Below are 18,942 nucleotides of genomic sequence, written 5' to 3'. Positions count from 1 at the left end.
ACAAGGACGTTCTCCTACAAAACCACTGTATGGTTATCACACTCAAGAAATTTAATGTTGATAAAGTAATATCAACTATACAGGCCTTATTCAGTTTTCTCCAGTTGTCACAATAAAGTCCTCTGTAACTTCCCCACCCCTCCCTGCCCCCAGGGCCCAATCAAAGATCTGACTTGGCATTTAACTTGAGCCCTAGAGTTTGGATTTCTCTTCTCCGTTTCAGTGGTCCTGCAGCCTGGGGCCTTGCCTCCAGGAAGGCACCTCTAGGTGGGAACGGTTCAGGCCCTGAACTCAGAGGTGCTAGTAGAGTCCACGGGAGGGACCTGAGCCTTACTTCAGCCCCATAAGTGTCTTCCTAGGCCCTGGGGGTGCAAGCTGGGGCTTGTCCTGGAAGAATTCAGCCTTACAATAAACTATCTTCTGTTTACCTCGCTTGCCAGGCAAGGACTTGTCCATCAGTCCCTGAGATAATCCCTGGGGCTGGTACTATTTCCTCCCCTTTTACAGTTTAAAGGAGTTTCTGTTTTTCCATCTGACAAGGAGGCCGGTGATGGCCACATGGAGCCACATGCTGCCTCTAGAAGGACCACTGGGTGCGTGGTCAGCGTGAACCGCGGCTGAGACAACCAGGACAGTGGCCGCCTCCTCCTCAGGCCTCTAGGCTTGCTTCTCAGGTCAGGCCAGTCTAGCCAGAGCCCCACAGGTTCATGGGCATCTCAAGGCTCTGGATCCACCCTGCAGTCGCTATGATCGTCCTTGGACGACACCTCCACCAGCTCCAGTGGTGGATAACTTCTCCCTTCTGCCCAGACTGTTGCCAGCATGCTGGCCTTTGGTTATACCAAGGTTTTCTCAGCCTCGAAGCATTTACATGTAGGGGATGGCAGGGAGTGAGATCTACTCAGCTCTGGGTGGGACTACAGAACTGTTTGTCGACTCAGCTTTTCACAGACATGACTTTAGCTAAGAGTCGGTAAATTAGCAGGATGGGTAACTCATCCTTATTTTCAGCTGAGGAAACTGAGGTGTAGTGACAAATCTCAAAGGCATCCTATTGCAAGAACAAAACCAGAAATGGAGTGCAAGCCCCTCATTCTACTGTGAAGGAAACTGAGGCTCAGAGGTCACCATGTTTGATTCCTGGCTGTGCTACTTTGCTCTGGGGAAGAAGGCGTGTAAGGAGTTATGACTATCTGTGCCTGCATTTAGAGGCAGAGGTGGGACCAGAATCCTGGTTGCTCTAAAGACCCTTTCCAGAATTTTCTGTGCCACAGGTCCTGGAGTGGGGCGGGGGGCAATCAATAATAATAGTAATGGTCACCGACTGCTTGCCAAGTGCCAGACAGGGCTCTAAGCACTTTAGAGCTATTAACTCATTACATCCTCAAATTCCCATGAGGCAGGGGTATTTTGATCCCCATCAGCTCATTTATAAATGGGTGAAAGGAAGGCTTAAAGGACTCTAGATACTTGCTAGGAGGTCCCACAGCTGCTGCAGCAGGCAGCCCATATTGGAACCAGGTCCCGCCCTCCCAGTGCTCTGATCTGGAGGCAGGTAAGTGGTGCAGCCCCACCAAGCTGTATCTTAAGAGTTCTTGGGGCCTGAGGCCTGAGTAAACATTTGCAGGGAGCAGAGAGCCCTGGTTGAGAATGGGATGGGATGGGAGATCCTCTGGACTCAGGTAGGAGGGGGTTTGAATTATAGCTCTTTCATTTGTGTGATCTTGGTGCAACTTGACCTCTGGGGTCCCCATTTTCTCATGTGAAAAATGGGAGAGTGCGTAGGAGAAGTCTGGATTCTACTCCACACCAGGAGTCATTACACACAAGGACTTCAGTTTCCTCCTCTGTAAAATGGGGGGGAGTTATCTCTTGGCTGATGGCTGTGAAACTGTGTAAGTCATAACTTTGAGGGAGTAAAGGACCCTAATAGGGGCTGGGTTCTCGCCCTGTCAGTTTATAAAATTATTTTGTGTCATTTCAGAATTCAGTTGGTATGGGAAGGGCATGTAAAGGGCGCCTTCTCTCAGGGCCCTTTAGATCAGCAGCACTTCACGGGTCACTCCCCGCCCCCCATTTCGGGCTTCCTAGCGGTGGAGAGCCGCAAAATCTTTTCTCAGGGAAAGCATACGGTTGGCCCCTTGGAACCCACGTGCTAACCCGGCGTGCACCGGCTGGCTGGGCGACTCCAGGCCCGGAGGCGACCATTCTGGGGGTGAGGGGCGGAAGAGCTGGTGACGTCAAAGTCACGGCCTACCCTTCTTAAAGGCGCAGGCTCGCAGCCGCTGTTCGTTTTTCTCTTAGGACACTCTCGCCGCACGAAAGTTTTAAAAGCGAGGCAGCTGATGGGGTCTCGGGTGCGGGGCTGGCCCGGGACAGAAATGCGGCTCCTGAGAAGAGGGATCAGAGACGTCCAGGATTAACGCCCACCTGTCACCCAGGGAGGCAATGTGGTGCGGGGGAGGTAATTGTCCAGTTCTTAACTTTAAGCTTCAGTTTCGTTTTCTGTAAAACGGGGTTAATAATGATCTACTTCTAGAAGTTCTGAGACGTAGAAGAAATAGGTTTCGTGAGGGTAACCAACACAGAAATGTCAGTCCCCTTCTCCCCTACTCAATCGTATTCCTGTGCGAAGGAGGAATCCGAGACCCAGAGCGGTGTTGTAACTTGCCCAGGGTCACAGGGAGGTGGGACGAAGCCCAGGTTAAACCCGGTTGAACCCACGTCTCCCGGCTCCCGGGCCAGCCTTTCCTCTCTGTCCAGCCTGCCTGGCCCGGGTTACTTACTCGTCAACTTCACTACCCACACCCGCAGGGTACCCCTCAGTTTTGTCAAGTGGATTTGCAGTTGCAGTCTTGATGGATTGTCTGTTAAATAGGGACGACCCTGTTTGATACGGTCGCCGTGAAGTTGTAAAACCTCAGCAAAGAGCCCGATGGGTTAATGTTTGCCAGCACTATTTCATCGCCCCCCGTGGCCTTGGAAGAACTGATTCAAACCCCCGCCGCCAAGCAAATGAGGAAAATGGGGAGAGTGCTTTACCCACGTTCGTCTAGAAAGTTTGCGGGAGCAGCGCTTGGCCGGGATGCTGGTGGGGTGGTGTTGGCGACAATACGCTGTCAAGTACGGTGCTGCCGCCAGGTCAAGCGCGGCGTGGAGACTTGCGACCTTGGCGCGCGGGCCCGGCGGGGCACCCGCGGCGCGGGGCCTGGTTAGCGCGGGACCCGGAGGAGGCCGCGAGTGGGCGGGCCGGCCTCACTCCGGGCAGGCGGCCGGTCGGCCCGTGGGGGGGCGGGGCCTCGCGGCGCCGTCCAGGGGCGGGACGGGCTCGTCCAGTTTCCGAGTCGGCCTTGGTGCCTAGAGAGCGCGCGCGGAGCTGGCCCGGCCGCGGAGCCGATATGGGCCCGCTCGGCCCCGGGCGCCGCGCCGCGCGAGCACCGGCCTAGAGCCAGGTGGGCGGGGCTGGACCTGGGCTGTGGGGCCGGCGGGGGGCGGAGGCGGGAGTCGGGTCTCTGGGGGTCCCGGGGAGCCTGAGCCGGGCCTGGCTGGGGACCGGGAGTCGCTGGCCGACCTAGTCGGCCCCACCGGGCGCCCCTTGCGCGCGGGGCCAGGACAGAGAGTGTCGCCGAGGGGCGAAGAGCGATCTTGTCTCTCCATCCCTACTTCCCGTACTCTCGATCGGCCCCCCCGAGAAAGAGATTTTGAGGGAGAGGGAGCAGAGGGATTGTCCTTCCCATCCAGGTTCGGGGCTTGGCCCTCCGGCCTCGGGAGGACGGGTGCGGGGGAGGGCCGGGCACCCCCGCCTGCAGTCCCAGGAAGTGGACGGACCCTTCGCCGCCCTCAGGTTTGTTACCTTTCCCTCCCTGCCTGGCTCCACCTCTCCACGTCCGGTGACTCGAGGCTCGCATGCGCCCGCCTTGGGGCTGGTTGCTGGAGTTGGGGGCGTAGGGGAGCGGCTCAGGCGTTTTGATCTTTGGGCCCCCAGGCCAACCCGGGCACCTGGCACTGAAGAGGTGCACAGTAACCCCTTGTGGCGAGGGTGAGGAATGGCGGTGGGTCATTACAGCCCATTAACTGATGGATGACTCTCCCAGTTTCCTTCCTAACTACTCCCACGGTGACCTTGGGCAGGTCACTTCATCTCTCTGAGCCTCTTTCCCCTTTGGCAAGGTGGAGTTGACAATAACTGCTATAAAAAGTGGTTATGCGAAACTCATAGTGAGTGAGTGGGGTGAGGGTCCAGCTAGTGTCCCCAAGAGCCCCTGCATTCTTTCTCTCCCTACCCCTGACTCCGGTTTTGTGCTCCAATTGACTGACGTTTGTTTTTCAGAACTGAAGCTACAAGATGGCTGACCAGGACCCTGGAGGCATTAGCCTCCTCCAACAGATGGTGGCATCTGGCACTGGGGCCGTGGTCACCTCCCTCTTCAGTAAGACCTAGGATGGTGGGGTGGGGGCAGCTGGGGACTGGGGCAGACCAGAGATTAGAAATGACTTGGCTCTGGATGAGGGGTAGGGGCGGGGTCCTGAAAGGAGCTTTCAGACCTGCCCTCCTCCCCCAGTGACCCCCCTGGATGTGGTGAAGGTACGCTTGCAGTCTCAGCGCCCCTCGGTGGCCAGTGGTGAGTGTCTGACCCTGGAGCCAATAGGGAGTGGTGCCAGGGATCTCCAGAGATGAGGTCCCTGGGGCAGGTGGGGAACATTTGTGACTTGAGGTAGTGCCTTGTATTTTAGAGCTGATGTCTTCCTCCAGACTCTGGAGCCTCTCCTACGCCAAATGTGAGTGCCCCATGCCACAGGGAACCTGTAAGTGTCCTGGGGAGGGATGTCCCAGTCTCTCCAGGGCACACGGCCTCACAGCCACGGACTAGCACACGCTTCTAGATCATATTAGCTAGCCCTCTGTCCTACACAAGAACGTCCACCCAGGGACCCCAGGCTCTGCTGGCCCTCCAGGGATGGGAGCTCACCACCTCCCTGTGAGGTTCCAGGGCTCTGTCATGCTAATGCCCCTCCCCTTCCCCAGTGCCCTCCTCTCTCCAATCCACAGGGAAATGCCTCCTGTACTGCAATGGTGTCCTAGAGCCCCTGTACCTGTGCCCAAATGGTGCCCGCTGTGCCACCTGGTTTCAGGACCCCAGTCGCTTCACTGGCACCGTGGTGAGGAGCAGCTGTGCCCTTAGCTGGGTCTGTTGGCATTCCTGAGGGATTCAGATTGGTCAGGCAGCAGACCTAAGAAAGAACGGGTAGCACAAAGCACATAGGGGTGGCCAGTTCAGTTTAGGAAGGGCTTTCCTGAGGAGGTGGGGCCGTCACAAGATTTTGAAGGGTGAATAGGAGTCTGTTTGGAGCCAAATAGGGAATACCATGTGTAGAGGCCTGAGGGGCTACTGGGTAGGAGCGAGGGCATCAGGCTAGGGCCCAGCCTGGGCCAGCCCTGCCGCAAGCCTTGTTCATGTTCATCCTCCCTCCTCCTGGGCTGGTGTCTGCTTGGCCAGGATGCCTTTGTGAAGATTGTGAGACATGAGGGCACGAGGACCCTGTGGAGCGGCCTCCCAGCCACCCTGTGAGTACCCCAGTTCTGCGTATTGCTTTCGCCTGATACCCCACTGACCCCTTACTCCCCTGTTGGCTGGCTGGGTGGGGCAGGGGAAGCTTGGGAGGTTTGGGAACTTTGGGGAGTCTTGGCTAACCTGTTCACACCCCTAGGGTGATGACTGTGCCGGCCACTGCCATCTACTTCACCGCCTACGACCAACTCAAGGCCTTCCTGTGTGGTCAAGCCCTGACCTCTGATCTCTACGCACCCATGGTGGCTGGCGCACTGGCCCGCCGTGAGCACAGCCCTGGGCTTTCCACCTCCCTTTGACCCCACCTGTGCCGGAGCCCAGTCTGGACTCCCAGCTCCAACCTCTGCCAGCCTAGGGGTGGGGGGGACGTTCAAGGCCCCCAGACTCTGGGCAGGCTGCCCCTGGGACCTGTAAACTGACCCCTCCTCCCTGGTCCCCGCAGTGGGCACCGTGAGCGTGATCAGTCCCCTGGAGCTGGTGCGGACAAAGCTGCAGGCTCGGCATTTGTCATACCGGGAGCTGGGCACCTGCGTCCGAGCAGCTGTGGCTCAAGGCGGCTGGCGCTCACTGTGGCTGGGCTGGGGTCCCACTGCCCTTCGGGATGTGCCCTTCTCAGGTAGGCACCAGGGGTGCAGGGATTGGGGTAAGGGAGCCCAAGAGGTCTACAGCCAAGTCCCAGCTTTGCTACTACTGACTTTAAAGTCACGTAAGCTCTCTGAACCAAGAACATCTCATCTGTGAAGTGGGCCCCAGCAGGCGGGATATTCACCCAGGTTTTCACAAGATACTTCTTGCAGAGGGCCTTTTATGGGAACTGGCACGTGGCAGGCAGACTTCGTAGCTGGGAGGGAGTGGTTGTGATGTAGGTCTGTGAAAGGTGGGAGGTTCGTGGCCTATCCCACTGCCCTTCCCGTCTCTAATGAGTGAACCCCTGTGCCCCCAAGCTCTGTACTGGTTCAACTATGAGTTGGTGAAGAGCTGGCTGAGTGGGCTCGGGCCAAAGGACCAGACCTCCGTGGGCATCAGCTTTGTGGCTGGCGGCATCTCAGGGACGGTGAGTTGACCAGGCTGGGAATGTGGCCAGTAGAGGTGTCCTTGGGGTGACCTGAGGGTCGTTGCAGACGCTCCGGAAAAGAGTCCTTGCTTGCCTGTCAAGGAGTGCGCTCCCCCTCCCCTTCTGAAGCTCTAGCTGGGGCTGGCAGACCCTGGCCGCATGCAAGGGATGGGGGTCCTGGGAATGGAGACCAGCCCTCTCCCCACCCCACCAGGTGGCGGCCATCCTGACTCTACCCTTCGATGTGGTGAAGACTCAGCGCCAGGTCGCGCTAGGAGCGGTGGAGGCTGTGAGAGGTGAGGGGCCCCGGCTGGTGCGGGGCAGGGCAGGCGGGGTCCCAGCGGGGTCTTACAGGGCCTCGCTTTGGTTTGCAGTGACGCCCCCGCACGCGGACTCCACTTGGCTGCTGCTGCGGAGAATCCGGGCCGAGTCGGGCACCAGGGGCCTCTTTGCAGGTGAGCGTCTGTGTGTGTGTCCACGCCCTGGTGGAGGTGGGGCTCCCTGGGACCCGACCTCTGACCCCAGCCTCCCCCTCCCACCGCAGGCTTCCTCCCAAGGATCATCAAGGCCGCCCCGTCCTGCGCCATCATGATCAGCACTTATGAGTTCGGCAAAAACTTCTTCCAGAGGCTCAACCAGGAACAGTTTCTGGGCCCTTGAAAGGAATGAGGGGACGAGGACCCGACCTCATCCGTGGTGGGAGTGGGGCAGGAGGAGACTGAGCCAAGTGCCTTTTCCTCAGCACTGCGGGGAGAGGCCTCATTTCTCTTTCCTCCCCACTCTGAGCCCCAGGGGTAGGGGGCTGCCCCTCTGGGCCCACGCCGACCCCTCCTCTCTCAGACCACTTTCTTCCTGCTGCTCCCCATTCCCCAGCCCCAGGAATCATCACGCCCTCCCCTCAAGTTCAAGACCAAATTTGTTAACTTCTCCCTCATTTCTTTCCCTGTGGGTTTGCTGTAGCTGGGCCTGCCCCCAGAAGCCGCAAAACCTTGTGCCCGGCATAGTCTGCACCCACCCTTGTTAATTCCTTGAGTCTAAAGATGATAAACTTCTTTCCACTGCCTCTGATTGTGGGGGTCTCTGGGGCGGGTGGGAAGCAGGATTTGGTGAGTGATTTGCACAGAAGAGGCCTGGAAGGGACCTTGATGTTGGCTTTGGCTGCCCAGGTGGCACCCATGTAGAGGATCCCTCCCACAGTGTAGTGAGAGCAGGTGGGGATAAGGACCCCGAGTTGAGAGGGTGGTGAGACCTCTCCCCAAGGGTACACTTAAGCGACAACCCAGGAGGGAGGGTGGCTTCACTGCCAGGCTTTGGGCTAATGGAAGGGTCTGGATCTCTAGGCCGAAGCTGCATTGCTCAGGATGATGGAAGGGAAACGGGGACCTGCCAGGCCTTCTCCATCCTGCCACCCAGGATGTCCAGCATCTTCTTTGCCTGGGGTAAATGAGTTACCAAAGAGTATCAGGTTGAAGGGGTCCTTACATGTTTTGGTCCTTCCCTGGGCTGACCTAATATTTAGAACACTTCATACAGAAGCCACCCACCTCTTGAATTACTCTGACCAGTCTGCTCCCAGGGGGCACACCTGATTTTATCTGGTCTAGCATCACCTTGGTTACGGGCCCAGCACTAGCCCCGCCACGTTCTGCCAACCTCAGAACAGGGCCCTGTCCCAGTCCCCCCACAGACAAGGCTGGCCTCAGTCCTCTGATTTTTATTTGCCTGCTACCCTCATAGCTGCCCCCCGCCGCCCCCCCCCCCAGTCTGGGGGCTGAGGAAGGAGTGACTCTGGGGCATACACGGGGACAGACAGGAGAGGCATGGGAGGCGGCGGTGCCAGGCTGGGCCACCAGCTCCTGAGGAGGGCGGGGAGATGAGCGAAGGAGAGTCTGGTAGGGAGCTAGCCAGGCAGCGGGGTCACCAGAAGAATAAGCTTCCTGAGGGCTCCCTGTGGCCCCGGTGCCCCTGCCTCTTGGCCCAAGCTGCCTCCCTTGGCAGCTCCTGCCTCCACGGGCAAGAAGCTGAACCGGGCTAGAAGCAAAGGGTGTCTCCCGAGAGACTCCTGGCTGAGTGGGCAGCATTCTCTGGAGGGTGGCCTGGATTGGGGGACCGTGAGGAAAGGCGGCAGGTGGGGCTGGCACCGCCCATGCCGCTCCTCAGCTGGGGCTCAGTGCCGGGCTGCCCTCGGGACTGTCGCTCACCAGGCACTCGTTGGATTTGAAGCTTGCCAGGGACTTGCAGCTGGGGATGGAAGCCAGGGAGCCGCAGAGGCCCAGCATGGAGGGCGTGGGGTCCTTCCCTGGGGAGAGAGGGCGGGTGAGGCGGGGCCAACCGGTCTGCGTGTGCGAGTTGGGTGTGCACAGGTGCAGGCGGTGAAGGGACAGCCCTCAGGTCACCCATCCGGAGACCTTCCTCATTTCTGGAGCGCTTGCCTTTTTCAGTTAAACCCTGGTAAGAACCTGCCCCTTTCCATGCAGGGAGCTGGGGACACTGTATTGTAATCGTCAGTTTATGTCTCTGTCTCCCCCCGAGGGTTCATCCTCTCTCTTTCTCCATTTATTAAACACACGGTGAGCACTTGTTCCGTTCCAAGCACGGGGGATACAGAGAACGGACGAGACACAGTCCCTGCCCTCACGGAGCTCACAGTCTGGTGGGGAGACAGACACACGGACAATCACAAACAGTGTGGCGGGGTTCCACATCCATAGCCTGCCTTGTGTCAAAGAAGATCTAGGGCCATCCAGTACAGTGTGGTTTTTAGAAAGAAAAGACAGGTAGTCCAGGCACCGGGAAAACTAGGGTGGGAAACCAAGGTGAAGCCAGAGGGGGAGGGCAACACAAAATGCATGCGTTGAAGTCCTGGACATTCTCTTGAAGGGAGCCACTAATTTGGCTCTGAGCTTCCTGGCAGCCAAAGAAAAGGGGGAAACAATGGTCAGGCGACTGGTTCACAGAGCGCATGAGATAAGAGCAAATTAGTTAGGCGAAGAACTCCCTGAGGATTTGCGGGGCTCTTGAGGATGCCGTGATGCCAAAAGCCATGGAGCCCTCACCATATGCCAACACTGGTGATCATTTTAAACAACATCCCCATTTTACAGATGAGAAGGACTCAGCAAGGTGGAATCAGTGACCAAGCTCGCACAACCAGAGGAGGCGCAGCTGGGATTTGCCTGATGCCCCAAACCAAGCTCTCAGTTGCTGTGCTAGGCTCTCGGGAAGAGTTGAATGAATGAGGGAAGTGGCCAGGGCCTGACTACAAGCCCCAAGGCCTGGCCTCAGCCCTTCCGGGATGGGTGCTGGATTGGGGGGCTCACCAATGGGGCCCCAGGGCTCCTCGTCCCGCTTGCCCTCTCCCAGGCGCTGGGAGTCCGAGCTCAGACTGGCTTCAGCCGACAGCGGCTCCGTGCTCATGAAACTGTGTCTGTGGCAAAGCAGAGAGCTGGTGTGTGGGCAGAGGCCCACGGCCCCAGTGCCCCTCTTCCCTGGTAGAGGAGGGAGCGGCACTGAGGCCAAGCCAAGCCTGCCTGGGGCTTACCTCCGGTAGAGCTTAGGGTTGTTGGTGCCCTCGGACCCATTGAGTGTTCCCAGTGATGGCCATTGGTTGACCAGGCGTGTGGTGAGGTCCTTGGAACCCTGGGCCAGGGGAGCATGGTCACCGGGGATCAGACCTGTCCTGGGATGGGGAGGGGGAGTCAGGCCTGGCTGGAAGAGGGAGCAGAAGTGGGGAAGAGGGGCTCAGCAAGAGGTGGGGGGAGGGGTTAGGGTTGAAACCTGGGTAGCAAAAATGGGTATGAATGCTGAGGATCAGTGGGGCAGATCCTGGGAGTCAGTGGAGGGTACTGGGGGGGCCACGGCGGTGACAGGAATTAGTGCACTCGTGCTGGGGGTTAGGGGAATAATGAGATGTTGCAGGGCGTCAGTCAGGGTGATGGGCGGGTGGCTGCAGAGTAGTGTGGGAACCATGAAGAGTCATGGGGTGCCACAATCATGCTGGGAGGTCACAGGGTGATGAAAATGTTTCAAGGGGAACCGTTAGAGGGATGGGTAGGGGTGAAGTCAGGGGTCACGGTGGGAGGAGTGGTGAACAGAGGGAATAATGCAGTCATGTTGAAGGTCGTTGAGTCACATTAATTAGAGGTCCTTAATTGTAATGTTGGGGTCCCAGGAGTACTGTTCAATGGCCATTCTAGCTTATGTCAGGTAGTTGAGGGTGAAGTGGGGAGCCGGTTGGTGGGGGGCCTTATGTCGAGAATGATGTTAGGTCGCGGCGGCGGGGAGGGGGGTGGATCTCGGGGTGGCGGTGACGGACTCAGGGGTTTGATGCTGGTGCTTCGTATCAGGAAAGGTGGCGTTAGAGTCAATGGGGGCGATGGCGGGGGTTCCCTGGGGTGATGTGGTCGGGGTGGCCGAGGACCGGGGTCAGGGCCGCGGCGGCACTCACAGCTGCTCCTGCAGCTCCAGGATCACGCCTTCCAGCTCCCGCTTCTCCCGCTGGTTCTGCGCCGCCGCCTCCTCCAGCTGCAGCTGCAGCCGCCGGTTCTCCGCCTCCAGGTCCTTCAGCTGCGACTCGCGCAGACGCACCAGCTCCTCCAGGTAGCCCTGCGGGGGCGCCGGCTCAGCCCGGGCGGCGAGAGGAGAGGGTCCCCGCGGCCGCCCGCCCTCTGCCGGGCTCTAAGCAACCCCCGCTCCGCCCCCGCCGCGCACCGCGCACCTTCTGCGCGTAGACAATGCGGAACTTCTGTTCCATCTTGTGCCACTTGCTGTACCAGCTGTCCTCGTCGGTGACGAGCGGCAGGTACGGGTGCTCGGGCGAGTTGTCCTCGCTCGTGCTGCTCTCGGCGCTGTGCCGCTCCTCCTCGTCCGTCAGGTAGTCGTAGCTTGGAAGGAGGGCGCAGTGGGCACCGGCCGGCCCTGCCCGCCCGCGCGGCCCCAGCCACACCCCCTTGGGCAGGGGAACCAGGAGGCCGCCCAGCCCGCCCGTCTCCCGCCATCCCCGCCCCTCAGGGCCGTCGTCTGTCCGCACCCAGCACCCCTCGCCGCAATCGGGCTGCTCACCTCTGGGTGAACTTTAGGTAGGGCGTGTAATCGATGACTACGGGGGTCTTCCCGTCCAGCACTTCGCCCTTTAGGCAGAAGCTGGGGGCAGAGCAGCCACAGGGTTGGGGGCGGGTATGAGGGGATGGGAGTGCGGACCTTCGCAGAGAAACAACCTCAACCCCCCACCATGGCCACGGCCACCCAGGCCCCACCTGAAGTCTATGGCACTCAGCCCGATCAGCATCCCGGTGAGGACCGTGGCTTCCTCCCGCAGCATGATGGCTCCCGAGTCATAGAAACGTCTGCGGGGAGGGGTGAGGGACTGCGGTGTAGCATCCTCCCAGGGAGCCCCGCCCCTCAGGGCGTCTCTTGTTGGCTTATTACCAACCTTTCCTAGAGGAAGGAGGTATCCTTTTCCTGCTCACCCCTCAGCTGTGGATGTTGTCTCCCCCCTCAGACTGGGGCCCACTGGGGATAGCGCCTGTGTCTCCCACCTATTAGAACGTGTGTGCCCTGAGACTAGACCTCCATCCTCAGAACTCCCCCTTCCCCACCAAGTACTGGGTCACCCAGATCCTTAAAAATCAGGAAACAAGTCCTAAATCAGTGCTTGGCATACAGTAGATGCTCAAAAATATGTTGATGTGAACTCTGAAATGTGAGGACAGGCTAGAGATACAATGCAGTTAAAAACCCACAGTGCAGGGATTGAAGCTCTGACCCCTCGGGCTCTGGAGTCCACGGGTAGCAAGTACAGACTGCTGCTATTGTTTGGGGAGCAGGTAGGGCTCTGTGTTGTAGGCCATGGAAGGCCAACAAGTAAGGTGATACATAGTTGAGGCTTGTCCAGAGCTGTGTCTAAGAGCAGAGCTGTGCATGAGACCGGTGCTGGGGCTCATGAGAGATAATGAATTTGACTTGGAAGAGATGGTGGTGGTGCTAAAGGTGTGTTCTGGGACTGCAGGCCCAGCTGACTGGTGGACAGTCTGGGAGCCGGAAGCTAGCAGTGCATACTGGGAATTGTAGTCCAGGTACTGAAGGTTACAGCAGGAACTTAAGGATCAAGTGTGTTTAGGCAATGAATGTACACACTGGGACTTGTGGTCCACACTGACTGAGGGGGTCTAACCTGGTGGTCCGGGTGTCCCGTAGGGCTGTGGTGATGTATTCCGACATGCGCTTCTCCATCAGTGCCACCCGGATCCATGCCCGGCCCTGGAAAGCATGCTCACCTTTACTTGCTGCCCCGAAGGGACTCAAGTGTGCACCACTGGGTCTGGATCTCCTGTGGCCTTTCTCCCCAGTGCCCTTGGGCAGGGGCTAGGACCACGGAACAGGCAGCCCTCCTGTATCCAGAGCAGGGAGCAGCTGCCCTGGCCCTGCTCACTGCAGGCCACTTACCTTGGCTCGGGCAGTGCTGATGTTCTCCATGTTCTCGATGCTGCTTACGCAGTTGTTGGGCACTTTGCTGCAGGCCAGGCGGATATAGTCCCAGAAGCCCCGCTGCCCGTCTGAGCTGAACCAGCTCACCGGACCTGCTGGGGCACAGGCTGAGCCAGGGCAGGGAGGGGGCTCAGCAAGACCAGGGAGTTTGGAGAGGGTCCATGTAATGGGGCACACACATGCATAAGTATAAGCAGCCATGCACGTGCGTAGTGCCTACCCCAAACTCACGTGCACACACATGCATGTATATACAGGGCACATAACTACACGCCCATGGCTGGGGCTTGTGGACACCCACTGTCTTGTGCCCAGAAGATCCCCTCCCCTCTTCCCAGCTCTGTGCCTGAGCTTCTGCGCATGGTCCAGAATTGGGGCCAGGGTCAACGATGGAGTTCAGAAAGCCACAGAGTAGATCAGAGTGGGGGGGTAGCTGGAAGCCAAAGGCTGGGAGTTGGGAGGGCTGGGCTGTGGGGGGACAGGAACCTGGGCCCACCTTTGAAGCGGTGGCTGAGGATCTGCTCTAAGATGGCTGCAAAATTCACGAACTCCTCAGCTGAGTCATCGATGGGCTCTGCCGTGTACTTCTCCAGCAGCGTTTTCACAGAGAACCTGGGCGAGGGGGAGGGAGAAGGGGCAGTAGGGTGTCAGGTGAGAAGACAAGGTGATGGGGGTAGAAGGAAGGCAGAGAAGAGGCCACCAAGAGCACGGACGTGGTGGGGAAGCAGAGGGAAAGAGGGCGGGAGACAGTGACCCATAGAGGGGCTGTGACATGGGAGAGTAGGGTGGCAGGTGGGAGACTGATTGACAAAGTGGGTGACAAGAGAGGTGAGAGGCAGAGAAAGAAAGCTTCAGGAACAAGGTATGAGAGGGGATGAAACAATCGGTAGAAAGATGAGGCACCTAGAGCCAGCGGGCTAGCCCAGAGCCCCTTCCTCCTTGCCCACCCTTTGGAGTTGCATTCTCTCTGTCAGAGAAGGGTAGGGGTCGGATAGGAGTTAGGAGCTGCTTTGTGCCCCTGCCTCAAGCTCCCTTCTGCTATTGCTGGAACAATCTCCAGTCCCTTCTGGGGTGGGGTGTGGGTCACCTGTACCAGGGCATGTGAGTTGGCACCAAGCACATGGAGCGTGGGCATGCATGGGTGGCCAGGTGGGCTCCCAGCACACGGATGCCCCCCTTCCCCCTTCTCCTTCTAGCTTGGCCACCCACACACCAGCTGCCCAGAACCAGGCGGTGCAGAACTGGGCCGGGGGAGGTGCAGGGTGTGGGTCTGACACACTCAGTGGATGGGAGGGGGCATTGGCAGCAGATCTCTGGAAGGGGGCTTGGGGGCCCGGACACCTGGCTTCTCAGAGAGGAAGGAAGCCAAGGGAAGCCAATGGGGCTGAGAGGCTGGAGCACAGCAGCCCCCGTCCCTCCCTCCAATCCTGCCCGGAGCCTCAGCTCCCTCTGCAGTCCCTACGACTGCAATCTCCACCGGCCATCACTGCAGTGGGCTGGGACAGGGAGGAAGACATGGCTCCCAACATCCCATCGTGGCCCCCCTATGGGTGGCATAGCAGGGGTGAGGTATCCAGGGATATGGGGGCTGCTTGGAACTGTCCTTTTTACCCTAAGCTCATCAAGCCCTGTGATGCGCCCAGCACTATACTCTGCGTGTGTTATCTCATCCATCCCTACAACAGCCCTGGGTCCTCTTATTATCACTAGCAGCCCCATTGGACAGATAAGGTAACTGAGGGTCCAAGAGATTGACTGATCTGTTCAAAGTCACACAGCTTGTGAGGAGTCAACAGGTATGTCTGATTCCAAAGGCCTTGCTCTTTCTGCTACATCTGTGGCCTCCTGATGGATGTCAGGATCACCGAGGCCCCGACCAACCCCTACCTCCTCTGCCCTCTGTGCTCCAGCCCTCAAGCCCTGGCCTCTGAGGCTCTCAGGGCAATGGCACAACCAAGCCCACGGACCTTCCTCCCTTCCCTATGGGCTTAGAGTTGGTCTGGCCTGAGATGAGAGCCAGGTCAGTGCTGGAGTTGCCCTAGGGTGAGGCAGCCTGGGTGGACCCAAATCTTGTGTCCGTGTGATACCTGGTGGCCTTGGACAAGTCATTTAATCTCTCCAAGGCCCATTTTCCCCAGCTGCAAACAAGAACAATGGTACCTGTCTCATCAAATTTTGGTTCAGATCCCAGGAAAGACTGAGAGAAGGTGAGTACAGGCCATGGGGTAGGGGTGGTGAGGAGCTGGGCCATTAATGGGATAGCCAGAAGGAGCCTGTGTTTAGGGCATTAATCTGGGCTTCGTTATGCAGCCCCGCCCCCGTGATTTCTTCTGGTCATTTGGGTCAGACCTCAGTGGGGGCCTGCGGCTGGTTTCAGCATGGCAGCCATCTGCCATCTGTCCTCAGGGGTGCTGCAGCTGGTCATTGCCCCCCTGGGAGCCCCATGGTGTGTTCCCTGCTCAGAGGTGCAGGGCTGCTGCCCGTTACCATGGAGACAGGGCGGCCAGGGCCCAGGGGAGCCCTCGGCCTGCTAAAGGGAACTGTTCTGGGAGCTGGAGGCGAACCACGTGACAATGAAGAGGCGGCAGGGGCCCGAGGGGTTTCTGAGCCTTTGTCATGCTCCCAATCCTCCCCAAAACTCTATCCCTCACATCCCAGCTCTAAGCACACTTTCAATCCACCAGAACCTCTGCTTCTGCAGCCTAGGCCAAGGGGAGTTCCCCCCTTTCCCACACACTCAACAGGCCCAGCTGTCCTGGCAGGCAAGAGAAGGAAGAGGAACCTAGGAGCTCAAGCGAGAGGAGAGGGACTGGAAGGATGGCATCGGGACAGGGCTAGGCACACTCCTTGGTGTGGCTTTTACATCTACAATGGGGATGATGAGGCAGCCAGGGCCCAGAGTGGTTAGGAGACTTCCTCAAGGTTGTACAGCTCATAACTGATGAAGTAAGAGGTTGAACCTAGGACCATCTGTGTTTTACACCACACTGGCAGGGTTTGGGGGGTGAGCGTGGAAGCAGGGGACCGCATTTGGGCTGGGCCATTGCTGCACTCATTCCTTCTATAACATTCCAGGCATTTTTACAGAGGTCAGATGTGCACAGCACCGTGCTAGGCACTAGGGATATAATGGTGTGAGACAGACGCAGTACTGTTGGGTGTGTGCCCAGGAACCTGGAAGGAGCTGTAGGATACGGAAGCCAGGGCATCAGGTGGGCACTGATTCCTGGGGGAAGGAGCAGGACCAAGGCCAGTGTGCACGCAGGTGGGACTGGCAAGGGAAGACAGCTGAGCCCTGCAGTGGGAGCACCCTGCCCTCAGAGGCGGCATGGGGGAGAGGGGAGGTTGCAGGTGGAGAAGGCAGCTGGCAGGGGGATCCTAGACGGAGAGATGAATGCAGGTGGGGGCTGAGAGACTGGCCATTCCTGGCTTCACGGCAGGGCAGCGGGGGGTGAATCACTGCAGGGCTGGGAAGTGGGAAGCTTCACTTCCTGGCCCCAGGAAAGTGGGCAGGTCTTCCCAACACTGCGACAGCCCCACCCTCAGGAACCAATGGCTCTGCCCTCCCAATCTCCTCCCCTTGAACCCAGGAGACCCAGGCTTCTGTGCTCAGGCCCTCAGTCCTTCCCACGGCAGGGGCAGTGCCGTGCCTTCACTGGACGGATTCAGGGACTTTGCCTACATGCCCAGTTGACCCTGCCATAGGCTGCAACTGCCCAGAGATGGAGGAGGGCACCATCCCTGATCCAGGATTTGAGCATTGGAAAATCTCCCAGAAAAGCCCCACCCCAGAGAGGCCAGGCTGACAGGAGTGGGAGTGAGGGTACACTTGGAGGGCGTTCATCCCCCTATCCCATCAGTTCTCCTCTGCCCACCCCGCTCCCGCCCCCAGCAAGGGAGCCAGCCATCCCCACCCCTCCCCCTCACACACAATGTCACTTCCTGGTTCTCACAGGAAGCTGCAGTGCCAATTAAACACCCCTCACCCCCAGGCCCCAGGCTGGGCATAGGCCTGGCTTGGCCTAGAAGGGTAGGGACCAGACCTCCAAACCCCCTCCAGGCCTGGGCCTGAGGATAGCGGACGCGCTCCTCTTAACCTTGTGCTCCCTCCCTTTTCTCCGCGGCTGCGGTGCTTCCTCCCGCGGGCACGCTCAGTCCAGGTCTCCGCAGCCCGCCCCGCCGCCTCTTCCTGACCACCCCACCCCCGCCCGCCAGCGGTGCCCACCTGCATACGGTGATCAAGTTCCTACGCTCCACAGCCACATTGCGGGAAGACGCTTTCTTGGAGGACAACCCCAGAGCCATGGTGGTCTGGACAAAGCTCGCTTCCATCCAGATGTGTAGCCACTGCTGCCGCCTCTAGCTGCACCCCCCTAACCCGCCCGGCGCCCCGGCCCCCCCGCCGGATCACGGCTGGGCCCTCTGTCCGTCGGGACCCCTCGACCCCTCCACGGCCATCCTCCAGCCGCTGCGCCTGTTGCCGGGGCCCCTGGCTCCCTCCCCCGGCGGCGATTCCGGAGCAAAACAAGGCAGGGGAGGGAGCTCTCCGAGGTGCTGAGCCGGGGCCAGTCACCCCCCCTTTCCCTAGCCGCCCGCCCCCCTTGGCAGGTGACGTCAGGGTCCTCGGGCCCCGCCCCCGGCAGGCCGGGGACCAATCCGCAGAGGACGTAGGATTTGGGGGGGAGGGGAGAGGGCCGGGGCCTCAGGGAGGGCGGAGAGGGTCCCAGGGAGAGGCAGCGATTGGAAGGAAGAAAGGGGGCTTCTGGCTTGTTCTCCACCCCCATGCTCAGAGCCCGGTACCCACGCCTAGCGTCTCTGAGCTCCGACGCCTCTACTCCCTTGTTTCTGACTTGTGATCAGTGGTGTCTATCTCAGATTTCTCATTTCTCCTCACCTCCTCTACCCTCATCCCGGCCCCGCTCCCCCCACCCATTCAGTCTCGGCATTCCCAGCGAGGCCAGGCTAGGTCTGCGTCCAGAGAGCGCAGGTGGCCCTACGCTGCCGACCCGGGAGACCAAGGAGCAGTCAGAGACTGCATATCTGTCGGTCTGCGCCCTGGCTTGACTTGTCTGCACCAGCCGGCGGAGTCCACAGTTACTAGGGTGGGGGAGGGGAATCCAGAATAAGCCGTAGGAGCCCAGCGCCTGGGACCACTCGGGACGATGAGTGGAGAGTAGACTGGCAGCTAAGGGCCTGGGCTCTGTGGCGGTTCCCAGCAGTAGAGCTGATGCCCACAGTGGTGCCAAGGTAACTGCTTCTTCTCAGAGTCCTACCTCCTCACACCACCCCAGAGGCAGCTGACATGAGGGGTTAACCCCTTGGCTGCCAGAATTGCTGCAGGGTGCCATCAACCCTCTCTGCAAGGCCAGAAAAGCTGGTTGCATCTTTTTTTTTTGTTTTTTTTTTTAAGTATAGTCGATTTACAGTGCTGGTCGCATCTCTTAGGGAAAGGTGGGGAAATGGAGGCATAGTCTGGCTTCCCTGCCACCCTTTGCTCCCTCACATCACTGCTCCCACCTGCTCCATCCCTCTGTTTAGCCTGTTCTCTTTCAACCACTGAAATCCCCAGCTCCCGCAGAAAGCTCTTCTGTGTCAATTACAAGGGGTCCACCCATTTTCTCCATCTGGCCTCAAGAATGTCCATTCACCAACTCTGCCCACTCACTGGGTTTACTCTGCTCGCTAGTGGCAGGTCGATGTCTACACATTGATTCAGATGTGCACCCACATCTGAATATGACCAGCAGGCAGGGACCCTCCATTAGCACAAACAGAGGAGCAGGAGATGAAAGACCTGTAGAAATGTCCAACCTTGGTTTGCCTCCCTGGGGG

General features: G+C 59.0%; 2 protein-coding genes across 29 annotated transcripts; one reads left to right on the top strand and one right to left on the bottom strand.

Annotated features, from left to right (window-relative positions):
- Positions 1 to 2,287: 2,287 nt before the first annotated feature.
- Positions 2,288 to 7,687, top strand: SLC25A39 (solute carrier family 25 member 39). Of its 25 annotated transcripts, none has more exons than XM_082374418.1 (13): positions 3,328 to 3,452; positions 3,742 to 3,844; positions 4,336 to 4,430; positions 4,563 to 4,622; positions 4,720 to 4,806; positions 5,027 to 5,160; positions 5,499 to 5,566; positions 5,710 to 5,834; positions 6,013 to 6,186; positions 6,515 to 6,624; positions 6,839 to 6,920; positions 6,999 to 7,079; positions 7,169 to 7,687. In XM_082374418.1, exons 3-13 carry the CDS (start codon positions 4,346 to 4,348, stop codon positions 7,282 to 7,284), a joined length of 1,122 nt encoding a protein of 373 aa, XP_082230544.1. In that variant the 5' UTR covers positions 3,328 to 3,452; positions 3,742 to 3,844; positions 4,336 to 4,345; the 3' UTR covers positions 7,285 to 7,687. The 25 variants fall into 25 exon arrangements, with proteins under 25 accessions (XP_082230523.1, XP_082230531.1, XP_082230527.1 ...); XM_082374408.1 differs by having other exon boundaries at positions 3,329 to 3,452; positions 4,331 to 4,430; XM_082374397.1 differs by lacking the exons at positions 3,328 to 3,452; positions 3,742 to 3,844 and adding an exon at positions 2,288 to 2,464 and having other exon boundaries at positions 4,331 to 4,430.
- Positions 7,688 to 8,323: 636 nt separating this feature from the next.
- Positions 8,324 to 17,670, bottom strand: RUNDC3A (RUN domain containing 3A). 4 transcript variants are annotated; one of them, XM_082374389.1, is made up of 11 exons: positions 17,336 to 17,670; positions 13,607 to 13,722; positions 13,069 to 13,205; positions 12,797 to 12,882; positions 11,880 to 11,969; positions 11,686 to 11,766; positions 11,342 to 11,507; positions 11,072 to 11,229; positions 10,166 to 10,303; positions 9,945 to 10,051; positions 8,324 to 8,923 (listed from the first exon to the last, which is right to left on the bottom strand). In XM_082374389.1, the coding sequence occupies exons 1-11, from the start codon at positions 17,440 to 17,442 to the stop codon at positions 8,781 to 8,783; spliced, it is 1,329 nt and encodes a 442-aa protein (XP_082230515.1). In that variant the 5' UTR covers positions 17,443 to 17,670; the 3' UTR covers positions 8,324 to 8,780. The 4 variants fall into 4 exon arrangements, with proteins under 4 accessions (XP_082230515.1, XP_082230514.1, XP_082230516.1 ...); XM_082374388.1 differs by having other exon boundaries at positions 13,069 to 13,217; positions 17,336 to 17,669; XM_082374390.1 differs by having other exon boundaries at positions 13,069 to 13,202; positions 17,336 to 17,669.
- Positions 17,671 to 18,942: the final 1,272 nt, after the last annotated feature.

Source organism: Balaenoptera borealis (genome assembly GCF_965194805.1).
Source record: "Balaenoptera borealis genome assembly, chromosome: 20".
Lineage (NCBI taxonomy): Eukaryota > Metazoa > Chordata > Mammalia > Artiodactyla > Balaenopteridae > Balaenoptera > Balaenoptera borealis.
This window is presented reverse-complemented; position numbering and strand designations above follow the sequence as displayed.